Source organism: Vigna unguiculata, chromosome 1 (assembly GCF_004118075.2).
Source record: "Vigna unguiculata cultivar IT97K-499-35 chromosome 1, ASM411807v1, whole genome shotgun sequence".
Taxonomy (NCBI): domain Eukaryota; kingdom Viridiplantae; phylum Streptophyta; class Magnoliopsida; order Fabales; family Fabaceae; genus Vigna; species Vigna unguiculata.
Window position 1 is genome coordinate 26323623 of NC_040279.1, and position 16953 is coordinate 26340575.

The 16953-nt window shown below is 31.1% G+C and overlaps 1 protein-coding gene across 1 annotated transcript; it reads right to left on the reverse strand.

The window, feature by feature from the left end:
• Positions 1 to 1084: 1084 nt before the first annotated feature.
• Positions 1085 to 9004, reverse strand: LOC114190379 (alpha-L-arabinofuranosidase 1-like). The gene is made up of 12 exons (XM_028079235.1): positions 8864 to 9004; positions 8535 to 8780; positions 8341 to 8459; positions 8034 to 8257; positions 7801 to 7946; positions 7682 to 7727; positions 7549 to 7601; positions 7319 to 7463; positions 7120 to 7238; positions 6966 to 7037; positions 6732 to 6892; positions 1085 to 1520 (listed from the first exon to the last, which is right to left on the reverse strand). The coding sequence occupies exons 1-12, from the start codon at positions 9002 to 9004 to the stop codon at positions 1085 to 1087; spliced, it is 1908 nt and encodes a 635-aa protein (XP_027935036.1).
• Positions 9005 to 16953: the final 7949 nt, after the last annotated feature.

Sequence of the window (16953 nt, forward strand, 5' to 3'; positions counted from 1 at the left end):
TAACACGTGTCAACACGTGTCTCAATCTGAATAACCACGTGTTGCAACATGAGGAGTCTACTTGGAACGCCGTTTGCCACGCACTCACAGACTTAACGCCGTTCACAAATTAGGGACTAAAATCAGTAGTTTCAAATTCATGAGGACCAAAATGGTTTAACGTTTGCGGGAGGGACCATTTCCAAAAAATGATAATAGTTGAGGAACTAAAAACATAATTAGCCCTATAAAAAACGCTAAAATTCATAATTTTACATGAGTTTTGGTTTTCGAATTTTTCTTTTCAAAGGAGGTTCCATAACATGTCTCCTATGTTGATGCTTTTAGTTAGACCATCAATTATTATACAAACACATTAATAAATACAAACTAAAATTTAATTATTAATCATAACTTCATTAGCTTTATGTTCTGTTTGGTAAAAGGATGAAAGTAAAGAAGGGAGAAAGAAAAGATAAAAAAAAATTAATGAAAAAGAGATATTGTTTGGTTAAAATATATTTTAAAACTTATTTATTTATTTATTATTTTTAGTATGTTTATTATTATTGTTTATTATTTATTATTATCATTATTAATATTTTTGTTATTATTATTGTTATTATAAATAAAAAAAGCATAATCAATTCAGTTTCATAAAGAACTATATAGATAAAGAAACACTTAAAAAACGTCTTTTATTTTAGTAAAATTCATTATGTGATTTTTTGAACTAAATAAGATTAATATGCACTAAATTTTGAAAATTTTATCTGAAATTTTTTAAATAATTTTTCATTTTTTTATTTTTTCATTTTCAATATTTTAAAATTATTTAAAAAATGATATAAGATAAGGTTGTCCAAATTTAGTAGTCAAAATATCGTTGTCCTAAACAATATTATTCTCTCTCCCTCTTTATTTTTTTTTTATTTCTTCATGTATCCCCTATATAAATAACAATTTAACATCTTATTTCACAAAGATCACTTATAAGAGAAACAAATAAATAGAAATGAGAGGAAAAAAATGTATATTTACTTAATAAGAAAAGACTTTTATATGTCCTATTTAAAAAAAAAAAATGCATTGGTGTTGACACACTCTATATCAAGAGATCAAATGATGTAAGGGAGTAGGGAGCAAGTACGACATTCATGTCTCCACTGGCCTTCTCCAGAGAGCTGTGTTGTGGCACAATCCTGTTTGGCTCTGAAAACGAATTTTCTTCTTTGACGTTAGGTCCTGTCATCACTGTTGTTGTTGCTCCAGATGCTTGCACCTTGGAATCCAGTCCACTGATACAAAACCTAAAGTTATGGGGATCACTGTCAAAGTTTACAACCTTTATTCTCAAGTACTTCTTCTTCTCTGCAGGATTTGTGTATTCGATTGCCGATGCAACAATGTACTCGGAAGAGGTTTCAAGAGTCGAATCAAGCAGAGTGGCTCCACTTGAACTGCTAAAAAACTGTTGAATCCAATAGCTGGGAGTTCCATAGCTCCGGTGAGAGTCAAATACAATTGCATCCGGTGTCCACCTACACACCATTTCAAATCAAACACCATCAATTAATTAATACACAAAAAAGAAATGAAAAAAGATAAGAAAATTACTTTCTGTTGTTGGTGTTTACGAAGAGCGGTGCATAGCTAACCATGTGGACCACGTCACTGTTCTTTTCCAATCCAATAAGGAATGCAGCTTCGGCAATGGCAGCCAGAAGAGTTCCATTCCCAGCGTCCGATTGCCAAACAGCATACTCACTCACAAATGCCTGCAAACATAATCAAACTTCATCTTCCGTCGCAATAATCATATCATAATCATAACTTAATTAATGCTCAAACCTTTGGACCGTATCGTGGTGCGTCATCGAATTTCGTATGCTTCCTATTTTTGCCTCTCTTGCCTTATGACAACATTCTCCTCCTTCAAGATTCGAATTTGCGCTTCATAATTCTATTGCATTTCGTCCATTCGTTGTTGTATCATCCTTAGGGATGACAATTCGGGACGGGCCAAGCGAGCTAGCCCGTAGGCTCGCACAAAAAAACGCGGGACAGGCTAGGATGTTGAACCCACTAGCCCGTAATGGCCTACCCCGCATAGGTTTGCAGCCCGCGTGGGCTAAAGGTGGGGTGTGGCGGGTTGGCCCGTTGGCTCGCTTATAAAATTATATGTTCTTATTTTTTTAGTTCTCACATCATTCATCACGTTATTTCTTTAAGTTCATTTTATTTTTATTATTATTATTATCATGTTTATGTATAATCATTGTATATAAGATAATGATTTTAGTTCTTGAATATGGAATATCTTTTTATGCATTTTTAGGTACATGTCTTGTAAGGTGACATATTGTTATTGTACTTTAGTTATAATCTTTGTTGTTATTTTTATTCTCTTTGATTAGGTAAACTAATTGGAATTATTTCGATAGAAAATGAATATCAATTATTATGAAAAAATAAAAAAAGTTTTTCTTTTGCTCAACACAAAAAAAAATATTTCGCTCATCACAAATGTGGACCAGCCCGCAGGCCAGCGGGATGGGGCGGGCCATGAAAGTGAACGCGAAATTAAACTATGGGACGGGCCAACTCGGCCCGCACTTTGTGGGCCAAAATGCGGGGCAGGTCAAAACGGATCAGGCTGACCCGCTTTGTCATCCCTAATCATCCTTAGCATCTCTCGGGAGTCCATTTGGTCATTAGTGGCATCTCTTGCTTCTACGTTGCTCATTATGTTTCTTGTGGTCACCATAAGAGTTTATCAAACATATGCTCGGTCCCACGAAGGACGCCAAAATGTTTCGGATGTAGGGGCCTAATGTCTACTTAAACAACTTGTCCAATCTTCTAGTATTCACTCTGGTCGCTCATTTGATGTTCTTGTCCTTCGCTCGGTGCTCCTACCGATCGATGTACCTGCTAAAGAGGCTTTGATGCTTAAGTCAGCGATAATTTGATTGGTGATAACAATTAATGTTGTAATAAATGTAAGAGAAAAATTCATGTAAGAGAAAAATTCTCAACCACCTTACCTTTGACTTATAGTTATAGTTTTCTACACGGACCTTTGGTTAGGGTTGATCTAATCAAGGCCCAATTGCTTTAAAATCTTGATTAGTGTCTTATCTATCCTTAATTGCTAGTTGACTCATTTACGCTAGACGTTGTTCGGTTGTGTCGGTTGCCCTTCGTTGTCTAATTCATAAAAAATAACACATATTTATGTCAAACCTTAACCTAACACTATGAGCCGCTCGGTGTGGACCCATAATTTCATATGGTCAATAATGGATCCCAACACTCACTGTGTCATACGCTTGGTACCGCTTGTGGGTAGTCGCTCGTTGATACATGATTCCATAATCTCTAAAGTGATAGCCACGTCCATGGAGAGCTGGGCATTCATTGACATAATTCCATGATCTCTAGAGTGATTGTTGCGTCTAGGGAAAATTGGTCGTTTGTTGCTTCGACCTTCACATGGATAGGATTTGTTCTCTAGACTCGTGTTTGTTGCGCGGCGATCAGTGCCATACGAATTACTTTGGGCACCGATCGGCATTGGTTTTGTAGACTGCCCTTACGATACATACATTTAAAATGTTAAAGCAATCATCCTTATATAACTTTGAAACATTTATCAACTATCAAAGTTAATGAGAACATTATTTGAATTGTATCAATATGACCACATGCCGAAATAAGTTAATGGTAATGGGTTTCTAAAGCTTTTGAAATGACTAAATATAAATTTCTGAATGTTAGAGTTGTAATATTAAGGTTCACTTGAAGTTATAATGCAAGTGATTGTTCATGAAGAAGCATTGCTCTGAGCATTAGCGGACCTTAAGAGCATGCCAACCCCCCACCACCACACTTTTTTTTTTTTACATTTATATATTTAATATATAATTTTTGATATATTTTTTAAAAACTTAATATTTTTAATATATTTGATATTTTAATAAATTTTTATTCATTTTTATGTATATATTTAAGGAATAATATTTTCCTTTTTCCATATTTATTTTTTAATTTTTTGATTTTACCTTTTAAATATTTTTTAAACAAAAATAGTTATTTTCTTAATATTATCTTTTAAATGATTATTTGCTTAATTTAACTATTTTTTATTTGATTATTATTTTAAATTTAATCATTATAAATAAAAATTAATTATAGTAAAATTATAAAAATTATTTATATTTAATTTTATAATTTTATATTATTATAAAAGAAGTAAATACAATGCTTTTACTAGTTTATATAAAAGTTTTGAAATTACTCTTCTGATTCCTGTTTTTTTTTTCAAAAATATTAAGTTGGCCTTCCAGTTTTTCTAGTCTCAATTTGATTTCGATATTTGAAAAAATGATGCATTTTTGTTCTTTTTTCGTTAATTTATTGAATCGGGACAATGTTTTTTCATAAAAAATAAAGTTGTAAAAAAGGATGGTTTATTTTGTTGGTATAATTAACATAATTCTCATGTCAATTTTGATAAAATTTTTTTGCTTTGCTTTAAGAATTTTAACAAAGAAAAATTAAATTGCATCATTTTTTTAAAAATCGGACCAAATTGAGATAAAAAGTCTAGATAACCAACTTGATAATTTTGAAAAAAAATGGATAAAAAAAATTCAATCAAAATTTTAACATTTCAAAATATTACTTGAAAATACACCACGGACTACGAACAATAATAGAAACGAGATACTGTAGACAGTTTTGTTTAAAGATAAATGTAATATGAAAACAACTAATTTAAAATATAAGTAATTTTAAATTAAAATAATATTAAAATTTGTGGCAGTTAACAAAAGTTAACAGAAACATAATTATTTTGAGTTTATTTTTAGCGTTTGATTGTAACCGCCAAAAACAAAATCGCTAATAAATAATATATTCTTTTAGTGAGTAATAAAAGGATTAAAGGTAAATTATTTTGATAATTAGATTGATTAAATTATTAAAATATGTTTAAAAATCTCAATACAATATAAGCAATTGTTAGGTTTATCTTACTGGCACTAATTAATAATATTAATTTTAACGATGTTATTTTGGCTATAAGAAATTAATCATTAATAAAAATATAATTATTTTAGTGATATTATCTATATTTTAAAAATATATTAAATAATAAATTGTTATATCATATTTGAAACATATTAAATAATTAATTTTTATATTATAATATATTATTTTTAAATATGTTACTCCCAGTATGTTAAAAAATTATTACATTAAAAAAATATTATTTATATATATCTTGTACAATACTAAATAATATTATGTAGAAGTTTGAGCGCAATTGACGACGGTCATTTTTTAAAATAACAATCAATAACTTTTTTTTCATGCATAACAAGTTAATAATTTTACTTAAAATAAAATTTTAATGTCAATGTACAATGCATCCATTACTGGATAGAAGTGTGGTTTCTCGTGAGTCATCTAAAATGACTTATGTTCTTTTCAGGAGTTCCACTCTTTTGTAAGTCAAGAAGTAATATAAAAAACGCTAAAATTCATAATTTTACATGAGTTTTGGTTTTCCAATTTTTCTTTTCAAAGGAGGTTCCATAACATGTCTCCTATGTTGATGCTTTTAGTTAGACCATCAATTATTACACAAACACATTAATAAATACAAACTAAAATTTAATTATTAATCATAACTTCATATTAGTTTTATGTTCTGTTTGGTAAAAGATGAAAGTAAAGAAGACAGAAAGAAAAGATAAAAAAAATTAATGAAAAAGAGATATTGTTTGGTTAAAATAAATTTTAAAACTTATTTATTTATTTATTATTTTTAGTATGTTTTTTTTTTATTATTGTTTATTATTTATTATTATTATTTTTGTTATTATTATTGTTATTATAAATGAAAAAAGCATAATCAATTTAGTTTCATAATGAATTATGGATAAAGAAACACTTAAAAAACGTCTTTTATTTTAGTAAAATTCATTATGTGATTTTATGAACTAAATATGGTTAGTATACACGATAAATAATATTATTTCCTTCATGTATCCTATATAAATAACAATTTAACATCTTCTTATTTTACAAAGATCACTTATAAGAGAAACAAATAAATAGAAATGAGAGGAAAAAAATGTATATTTACTTAATAAGAAAAGACTTTACATGTCCTATTTAAAACAAAACAAAAAACAAAATAAAAAAAAAAAAATATGCATTCGTGTTGACACTCTATATCAAGAGATCAAATGAAGTAAGGGAGTAGGGAGCAAGTACGACATTCATGTCTCCACTAGCCTTCTCCAGAGAACTGTGTTGTGGCACAATCCTGTTTGGTTCAGAAAACGAATTTTCTTCTTTGACGTTAGGTCCTGTGATCACTGTTGTTGTTGCTCCAGATGCTTGCACCTTGGAATCCAGTCCACTGATACAAAACCTAAATTTATGGGGATCACTGTCAAAGTTTACAACCTTTATTCTCAAGTACTTCTTCTTCTCTGCAGGATTTGTGTATTGGATTGCCGATGCAACAATGTACTCGGAAGAGGTTTCAAGAGTCGAATCAAGCAGAGTGGCTCCACTTGAACTGCTAAAAAACTGTTGAATCCAATAGCTGGGAGTTCCATAGCTCCGGTGAGAGTCAAATACAATTGCATCCGGTGTCCACCTACACACCATTTCAAATCAAACACCATCAATTAATTAATACACAAAAATGAAATGAAAAAAGATAAGAAAATTACTTTCTGTCGTTGGTGTTTACGAAGAGCGGTGCATAGCTAACCATGTGGACCACGTCACTGTTCTTTTCCAATCCAATAAGGAATGCAGCTTCGGCAATGGCAGCCAGAAGAGTTCCATTCGCAGCGTCCGATTGCCAAACAGCATACTCACTCACAAACGCCTGCAAACATAATCAAACTTCATCTTCCGTCGCAATAATCATATCATTATCATAACTTAATTAATGCTCAAACCTTTGGGCCGTATCGTGGTGCGTCATCGAATTTCGTATGCTTCCTAAACATGTCCTCCGCATTTGTATAAATCTAAAATATGTACATACGTATACATTATCAAAGAATTGTAGACAATTGTTGTTACAAAATAAAAATTGAAGAAAAGTTTTACATGAAAATCGTAGAAATCAGCTGGATGATCCAATGGTTTTTGAGAAGCATCGCAGTTTGAGATGATCTGGATATCTGGATAAGCTTGCTTGATGGCATCATAAAATTTGAGGTAGTTTTCTGTGCAACAAAAACACCACTTGATCATGTTCTTGTTTCATATATAAGAGAAAGAAAAAGAAAAGCAGAGATGTAAATACCTCGATACTTAGACATGGCGCACTCTTCATTTCCAATGGCAACAATCCTGAGATCGAATGGGTCGGGATGTCCCATGGAAGCCCTCAGAGATCCCCATTTTGAATCTGCTGAACCCTTTGCAAACTCAAGTCCATCCAGAGCTTCCTGTTACACAATTCAGAATCTTTATATATTACAAATTTAATATATAAAGAAATGCTAAATAATGAAGAAAATGGAAGAAACTGACTTGAATAAAAGGAGCGATCATAGATGTATCCACTTCGTCAGTGAGGCTGAGACCTATATATGAACCAAATATGCGGTTAGTAAGAAATGTAATTGTAATTATTCCAAATAATTTAATTTAACGCGAAACATACCATCGTTGAAGACCCACACTGGTAAGGCACCGATATCCTCAGAAAACTGATGGAGAAAGGAAAGAGAAAGATAAGATTTTTAGGATATAATGAAAAAAGAAAAGAAAAAAGGTACTTACTTGGAGGCCCTCAAAGTAGCCAAAACCATCGTCGGTCCAATAACCCCAAACATCTCCGAAGTGTCCAGGTCTCTCCTGCCATGCTCCAACGCTGTCTTTCCATCTGAATGCGTTTCTCATATAACCTCCTTCAACGTAACATCCACCTATATAATATTATGGAAACCAAACCGCCATTATTATATATTTTCTAACCTTAATTAATTATAACCTATAAACTACGTTCTACGTACCAGGGAATCTGAAAAATGTGGGCTTCAGATCGGCCACCCTCTGAGCAAGGTCCTTTCGGAATCCATGACCCTTGAAGGTGTCGAGGGGCATAGCTGAAACCTGATCTAACCATAAAACTCCTTTCTTCCTTGTCGTTATTTGGAGACTTGCATTGTGGTCAGTGGCCTTCGCTAACAGTACGGTCTCCATCCTCGTCCACTCTGTAACATTGTGATCGAAAGACCTGCCACCATTGCACCAATACAAATACAATGTTAAATAATTCTAATAATTAATTGTTTATCATAACTCCATATATATATATACCTAATGCTGTTTGATGCCAACTTCGTATTATCGGATCCAACAAACGAGACGTCAAGATCAATGGAACCACTTGCTTTGACAAAGAAAACTACTTTGTACTTGTGTGCTTTCTCGATATTCTGAATAAATATATGAGAGACATTAGAAACATTAAAAGAGAAAGAAAAAAAGTAGTGAGATGAGAAGACACCGACCATGCCCCAGAAACCAGGATTGGAGATGCCAACAGCATGAGATGAATGGCAGAGAACATTCATACGCAATGCAACTTTGTTTCGATCAAAGCAAGAGCTACGATCGGTTGAGATCTCTATGGTTGACTCCTCTCCCACCATTGTCCACGGATATATGTTTGAGGGAACAGTTGAGCCTCCTTCTTCGAAGCCTCTGTTTCGAACAAGCTCAGCCCATAGTCCTCCAGCTCCTGCATGGTTTATTTCCTGCCAAGGATGCAAACATAATTCATCATCACTACCCATAAATTTCATCAAAATTCACACAAATCTAAATAAAACTAAATTACCTCAAAAAATGCTCCGAAGAAGGTGTCTGGAATTTTTCTTCCAGCTCCTTCCGTGGCATTTATGTGCAATGTTGACCTTTGGTCAGCATAACAGCAAAGTGTGAAGAAGGTCAAGTAAATAAGAAAGATCTTCATACTCATTTTTTCTCTTTTTCTTTCTTGCTTCCAATGCCTTTTGTTGTTGCTTCCATGCTGTATTTATAGAGCATAGCAGAACTCATCTTTGAGTATTTCAGTTTAAATTTTCTAAGACCAAGTGCTTCGGTTGAAATTCTTCGGTTGTAATTTTCTGAAATTGAAGTAAAGTAGTTAAGATTTTCTGGAGAAGATAACGAATAAGGTAGGTTACAAGTTAATTAACAAAAACATGTTCTTTTAGAAAGTGATCATGATTTTTTTTTTCTTAACTTCATGTCAATTATACTAATGTATAATCTTGTTATAAATATATATTCTAAAATTAGAATAATAAAGTGTTAGTTTAAACAATATGAAATATGTAGTTTAGTATTATCTTTCTTTTACTTTATTTTCTTATTTCCTTATGTGATTGAAGTACCAATTTTCAGTTTAAAATTGTTCTTTTAATTTACTATTATTTTAGAAAACAATTATTATTTACTGATGAGATTTTGGTTTTCTTTTATCTAAAACAAAACAATTTTAACTGAAAATTCACATATTTAAAATTATTTTTTATTTTAAATATTGTTTAATAAACAAAAGTAATATATATTTTTTAGTTCGGAATGAAATTTAGTTCTCAACCTTATGGATTAAGTATGTGTATGAAAAATTGAGCTTTAAAATTCAACTTTATTTACATAAATAACAGATAATTGGGAAAAAATGAAAAAAAGGAAAAAAAATGTGGAATGTTGATTGTAGTTAAAATTAAGTTAACAGTTAAGCTTTCAGTTTGTTTGCAGTATTATTTAGAAAATAATTTAATTATTATTTTCTGAAAAAAGTTAGTTCAAATTATATGTATGTAATCTAAAAACTGAGTACAATTAAATCTAATTTTGTGCTCTGTTAATTTAAATTCTATAACTTAAAATATTTAAAATAATTTAAAATTATAAGAATTTCTAAGTCAACATTTTAAAGTTATTAGAAAGTAAATTATTCTTTTAAAACTTTTTGTAAAAAAAAAGATTTCCAATCGCTCGTATATAAACTAAATTATTCTTTACTAAAACAAAATTCCAAATTTTTATATATTAACGAAAATATTCTTTTAAGATTCTTTATCAAAACATATATCCAATTCTCTCACACGTGACTGTATATTCAAATTAAATAAATAAATAATAACAGTTGGTAATAATGATGAAATAATAAATAAAAGTTTTAGTCTGTTTATATCGATATAAGGGAAGCCGCAACAAGATAAAGAAGAGAGTGTGAAATTATAGTTTTAGAGGTTTAAATAAATTTTTAATAAAAGGTAAAGTGGAAATATAAATTTTACGGAGTGCAGGAAGAAAAAGGGGTTGCAGCAAGAAATGCCCAGCCATATTGAGAATTTGGTTTTTTCGTGACAAAAGGGGTTCTTCCTTCACTTCCAACCATTTATTCTGTACCCCCAAAATCTTTGAAATTTCCACATTACTTATTAGCCAAAAATTAATTACCACACCCTTTCTCCTCTTTCTTATTTATATTTATTTACACGTATCTACCCTTACCCCCACACCCCCAAATTTAACCTAATCTCTCATGTGTCTTCTTACTCATCTTGTGCCTCTCTCACAACCACACTTCATGTATATTGTTTCTTCTCAACAGCAGCACGAAGCTTCTCCAACTATGAAATCTGGATACGTCATATCAATTACTTGTTCTGTATTGTGTTTGTTACGGATCGGATATCGGCACACGTACATATTCGTACGACACACTTGTAAAATGTTTAATTTGAAAGTTATTTTTTTTTTTGTTTTTGACATGATTTTTACATGATTTCAACACAATGTTAATAATTACAAATTCAAAAATTTTCTAAATAATCCATAAATTTGTAAACTTATCACATAAGTTTTTATTATGATTATAAAAATGGTTAAGTATGTTTTTAGTCCCCGAATTTTGACTCAAAATTGAAATTCGTCCTTGTTTGAAATTTCGATACATTTTGATCCATAAACTTTAGAAATGAATGAATATAGTCCTTTTAACCCAATTATGTTAGCTTTTTTTGACGCTTTTCATATTAGTATTGAAGTTTTTTACACTGTTTGATACATCCTTACTTGAAATATGTTCGACACTTCAAGAAAACTTAACGTAATTGAGTTAAAAAGACTATATTCATTCATTTTTAAAGTTTAGGAACCAAAATATATTGAGGTTTCGGGCAGGGGCAAATTCCAATTTTGAGTCAAAGTTCAGGACTAAAATCATACTTAACCCTTATAAAAATAAGGAAAAAAATCTTATATGTCACTATTTCTCACTTTTTTGGATACTAGATAGATAAATTAGATTCATTTTTGTGCTAGTTGACAAAATGTTAGTTAAAAGTTTGAAACTAATATGTATATATATTCGGGCTTCATAGTTCTCCACAATAAATAATAAAAACAATAAACAACAAATATTTAGGTTAATAAATTTGCATATGTCTTGTAAAGTGACATATTGTTATTGTACTTTAGCTATAATTTTCGTTGTTATTTATTGTCTTTTATTAGGTAGATTAATTAGAATCATTTCGATAGAAAATGAATATCAAATATTATGAAAAAATAAAAAAAGAATATTTTGATCATCACAAATGTGGGCCAGTCCGCGAGACAGGGTGAACTAGAAAAATAAACTTGTTTTTGAAATGTGGAGTAGGCTAGTCTTGTTTGTACTTTGCGGGTCAAAACATGAGTAGGCAAAAACAAGTCGGTTGACCTACTTTGACATCTCTAAATAAACCCTAAATTTGTAAATAAACCAATCATGAACGCACCAACTTTCAAACTCTTGTTTGTAAAAATACCAGATTTGTAATTTCGATTTAAGTAAATCTTGAATTTGTAAATCCGTCTAAATTAGAAATGCACTGAAATTAGAAATTCAATTAGAAAACTTATTAGATATCAAAATTTATTTCAAAAAAAAAAAATATAGGACTTCGAAATCTGATTTAGAAAATTACTGAATTTCCAAATCCGATTTGGAAACCCAATGGATTTTGAAATTTGTTTTATGTTATTTCCAGATTTGTTCATCCAGTTTATATTTATTTATTTTTTAATTTTTTAATATTTTCTTATATATTTTTTTTATGTTTTTGTCATTTATATTTTTGTTTAATTATATTTTTGGTTTAATTATATTTTGAACTTATGGTTTTTGTTTAATTATATTTTTGTTATACTTTTATATTTTTATCTAATGGTTTTATTATATTTTTGTTATATTTTTATATTGAAGGACTTTTAAGTGGGTTAAAATATTTGAACACGGGACTAACTCATAGAGTGACATATATAATTTTAAAACAATTATGATATTTCTATTTTTTTTTCTCTTTCATCTTCTTTCCATCTCTAAGAGTCACTCCTTTGCACTAAGGCCTTGGCGACATTGGTCACCATCAAAGACTGTCAACGACACCGGTCATCATCAAAGATATTGTCAACGACATTGGTCACCATCAAAGACCCTATCGACAACACCGGTCACCATCAAAGACATTGTCGATGACACTGGTCACCATCGGAGACATTGTCGACGACTCAAAGATGAATAAAGTAAAACACTCCCTTTAAGCCTCCAAAGAATAAAGGCCTAATTTTTGTTAGCACTAATATTCTTTTATTAAATTAATATAAACTTATGTTTAAGAAAGAAAACACCTTAAAAAATTCTTTTTACATATGTAAAAATGTAAAAATATAAAAAATAAAATAATTTGACTATTTAGGTAAAGTGATTTAATGTATAAATTCTAAAAAATTATTTTAACATGTATATATAAGTTATAATTAACATTATTACTACTTTGGTCTCAAATTTTACACTTTTAAAAAATAAAATAACTTGAATATTTAGGTGAAGTGATGTATAAATTCTAAAAAATATTTTAACATGTTTATATATAAATTGTAATTAAGCTTAATTACTGATTTGGTCTCAAATTGGAGAGACTCCAAATTGCTCTATTTTAAAAAATCAAACTAAATTGAATTAAAATTTTAAACATAGGGATTAAATTAAAAACAACCACTGCACATGGCAATAACATTGACACGTGACACGATCATGACCTGACATGTGACAGTTTATGTTTAAAAAAAATTGAAAACTTCACGAATAGACACGTAACATGTACGAATATTGCATTAACGTCAACTTAACGAAAAAGACCAAATTGAAGCATTTTAAAAAAATAAGAGAATTAAGTTGAACAAAAAAGATAAGAGGGCGAAATTGAATCAACAGACCAAATAAGATGACCAAATGTACAACTAAGCCTTATATTTAGTAGTAAATAAAATACCTATATTAAATTAATTACAACTTTATATTTGAAAATAAAATATAATTAAATTATTATAAGTGTTTGTTAATTTTTATTGATATTAAATATGGTATTTAATGAGTTAAAATTTTTTTTTAATAAATTATATTTTGTTTAGGATAAAGAGAATGATTAATTATCTCTATTCTCTTATAATCAATTATGATTTCTACTCCTCATCTATTTCATCTACTTTTCTCTCCTTGCTTTCTTCTATTGTAAAGTTTTTTTCAAGGTTTGCATCTATTCTAAAGTTATTCTTTTAAAGATTTTGATAGATTCCATTTTGGTTAGCATGGTTTTTCTTCTATTTCTATTGTCGTTATTTTTATTCTATTTGTTGAATTTGTATTAGGATTAAAAATGTGTTTTTTTGCCTGATTTTTTTTTGTGCTTTTCAACTTATGAGTTTTGAGAGTTTTTTTGCATACATTTTGATAAGGAACTACAAAGTTTGGTTGGATTGAATTGCATAATTATTAACTAGGTTAGGGTTTTAGCCTTTTGGTGAATAATAGAGATGAAATATCTAATAAAATAAGCGATGAACACGAATTGTAATTCGAGAACAGTGAGAAAGTCAAATGAAATTAATTACAAAAATTTAATAGATAATTTTGCATCAAAAAGAGTTCGAAAAAGCATATTTTAATTTAGTTTTTCTTTAAATCTCTCAAATTCTTGAGCCACCCTTGCTGCAACTACCAGGACGGTGCATGTGAATGAAGAAGGGAGATACAAGAGATACATTTTCTCGTACCGGTGAGGTATGCAAAATTTAATGAGGGGAAAGAGGTAGAACAATTTAGGGAAAATTGTAAGACCCGAGAAATTTAAATAATTAAATAAATAATTATTTAATAAATGTGGGTAGTGAGAGCCTTTATGACATTTAATACTAACTTTCATGACGTGGAAAAGTACTAACTCAAATGGTTGAGAGTATTTATTCCTATTCAGAGAACTTGAGTTTGAGTCATATATATGTCAATTGTGTGATTATTTTGATTTCATTAATTTTATGATATGCTTGATCATGATGAGTGTTTATAAATTCCTAGATGTATAGAATTGTCAAGTAACACGAATTGACTTAATGGTTGTGCATGTACTTGGTAATTGGGAGGTTGTGGGCTGGAAAATGAGGGGGAATAGGAGAATTTCGTGTGTCTACCATCTAAGGAGTTTAGAACACTAAAGAATTGAGTTAAAGGAGTTCCACTTTGTGCTTTACATCTTAATTATATGATTGCGTGTTAAGCTTGACGATTGATGTGTATTTTCTTGCCATTTTCACCTAAGTTTCTTTGCGTTTATGAACTGCCATTTCTTTTATGAACTGCCTAGCGGCTAGGTGTTGCCTGCCAGGCGACGCGAGCTGGGTTCCCAGTTTTCTATTTTTCGTGGGTTTTTGTGATGTTGGGAGGCCTGGAAGGAATTTCCATATAAAATGGAATGATCAATTGTGCGGTTACATGTATGAGCCTCTATGATTTGATGATAATGTATGAACATGGTCATGATTGGGGATTAATGTCATGTCGGGATTGGAGATGAGAGAATATGTTTTCTTTCCTTGATTGCTGTTGTGTTTTATGAAAACGGTATTAAATTAAACTAGCATGGAAATCATAATTTGGATGAACCGTTAAAGACATGTTAAAATGTATGCCGAATTGATAATTTGCGAGTTGTGAAATTCGTACTGGTGTAGGAAAAATCTTGGCAGAACCCATAATTTCTATGCATCGCCTAACGACACATGAATTGTCGCCAAGCGACATATCAGGGCTGAGAGTCCCTCTGATTCCGTTTCGAGTTGGGCTGTAGGGGTGGATTCTCTAGGAAATTTTGTGTATATTACTGGGTGATTGGGCAAAGGTGTTTGAAAGGACACACATTTATGAAATTGAACTAAGTAGAATTATGTGATAATTGGAATTACAGGAGTGTAAAAGTGGTAAGTTTACTTTGATTATGAGGTGGTGTACTGTATGATTTGAGAACTGTTATGAATTACAAATTTGGATGATTGATGGAAAATCAGTGTGGTAAAATGGGTTGTTTGAGTATTGTATGTATGTATGCGTAAGTGGTGATGGAGTAGGAACTCACATGATATGCTTTACTTGGTCAAATAATATATGAATGTGCTGCATTGTAATTCAGTCATAGGGTCATGACTGAATAATTGTAAGTGTGTTATGGATTATGTGTTATGTGTTTGGGGTTCATTAGAACCTGAGTAAAAGTGCCAAAAACCAATAATATTGCATTACTGGTATGGCGCCTGGCAACGCATGATGAGCCGCCAGGCGGTAGTGATCCAAAATAGTAGCAGTGGCCACTGGATTAGTGTGGCGCCTGGCGGAAGCAAAATGGTAGAGTTCCTGGAAGGTGCGTGGCACCTTGCGGCGTGAGGTGCTCGCCAGGCGGCCTGGAGCGCAAGTTCATCTAGCGACGGAGTGAGTGGCGCTAGGCGGTTCTAGGTATAGAGTTGGACTTCATGGAGTGTTCTACACAGTTTTGGATGGAGGTTTTGATGTGATGTTTTGTTGGGTACCCAGTTACGAGTGGAACTTGTATTGGGGTAACACATGGCCACTCGAGGTAGAAGTTTGGTGGTTTTGGAAGTCCAGTGGAGTGTGTGAGATCGTGGCTCGTATGGATGGGTTCCGGAAGATTGCCCTCCTCGGTGTTATCTGACGAGTTTGATAGTCTTGAGACAAATACGGACTGTGGTTTGTATTAGGGAACTCCACTTGGTGTCGCGGATTGTAGTTGTTACAAATTTATTCCCACGTGTGGACTATTAGGTGGTGGCCTATAGTCGGAGGGGCGAGTAGACACTCTTGATAGCAAAGGTCGATCAATATAATCATCAAAGGGTGTAGAATCAAGAGGCGTCCAACATAAGATTTGGAAGTCGAGGATTAAGGATTGGGGTTCTAACAAAGGTCATGGGTTTGATATTGTATTTTTAATTTATATTGTATTTCCTTTTATTTGAGCTCACCCTATCTTTGTGTGTTTGGCGATGATCGTGTAACTTATTACATGGGAGCAGATGTTGATTCAGGTGAGCACGTGGATGCTTAGAGTCGGAGTGGGGCCAGCATGGGAGTTTTACATAAAGATTTTTTTATAATGTTTTATGGATTATTTTGTAATCAGTGCTATGAATAGTTTTACTAATTGTAATAGGTGAACCCTTTATGGATTTGTTTATTTGGCACGTTTGAAATAAAGTTTTAATTTTTTCCGCATTTTGGAGAAAAGTATTTTCAATAATAAATGCAGATGATTATTATTTGTACTATTTAAAATTTTAAATAAGTAATTTCTGGCTAGGATGTTACAAAAATTATGAAGTTGAAGGTTGGTGAAGATGAAGAAGAAAAAGATGAAGTTTTCTTCAAAAGATATTTTTGGATTGAACATTATTTCCCAATAAGATTATTTTGTTCGCTCTCTGCCTAATTTTAGAGTTTTGTTGTTTTATTTTCTTAAGGTAGAAGGGTGAGTAAAGGAGGTGGTTTAATGAATTCCTTTTAAGAGGGAAAAAAGGGGA

Bases quoted from the DNA above. Each gene is read 5' to 3' on its own strand.
- LOC114190379 (XM_028079235.1), bottom strand. From the start codon at position 9,004: ATGAGTATGAAGATCTTTCTTATTTACTTGACCTTCTTCACACTTTGC. The intron at 7,728-7,800 runs GTAAGTACCTTT...TTTCTCCATCAG, and splicing joins GCTACTTTGAGGGCCTCCAA to TTTTCTGAGGATATCGGTGC. The intron at 7,239-7,318 runs GTATTTACATCT...TTTGTTGCACAG, and splicing joins CGCCATGTCTAAGTATCGAG to AAAACTACCTCAAATTTTAT.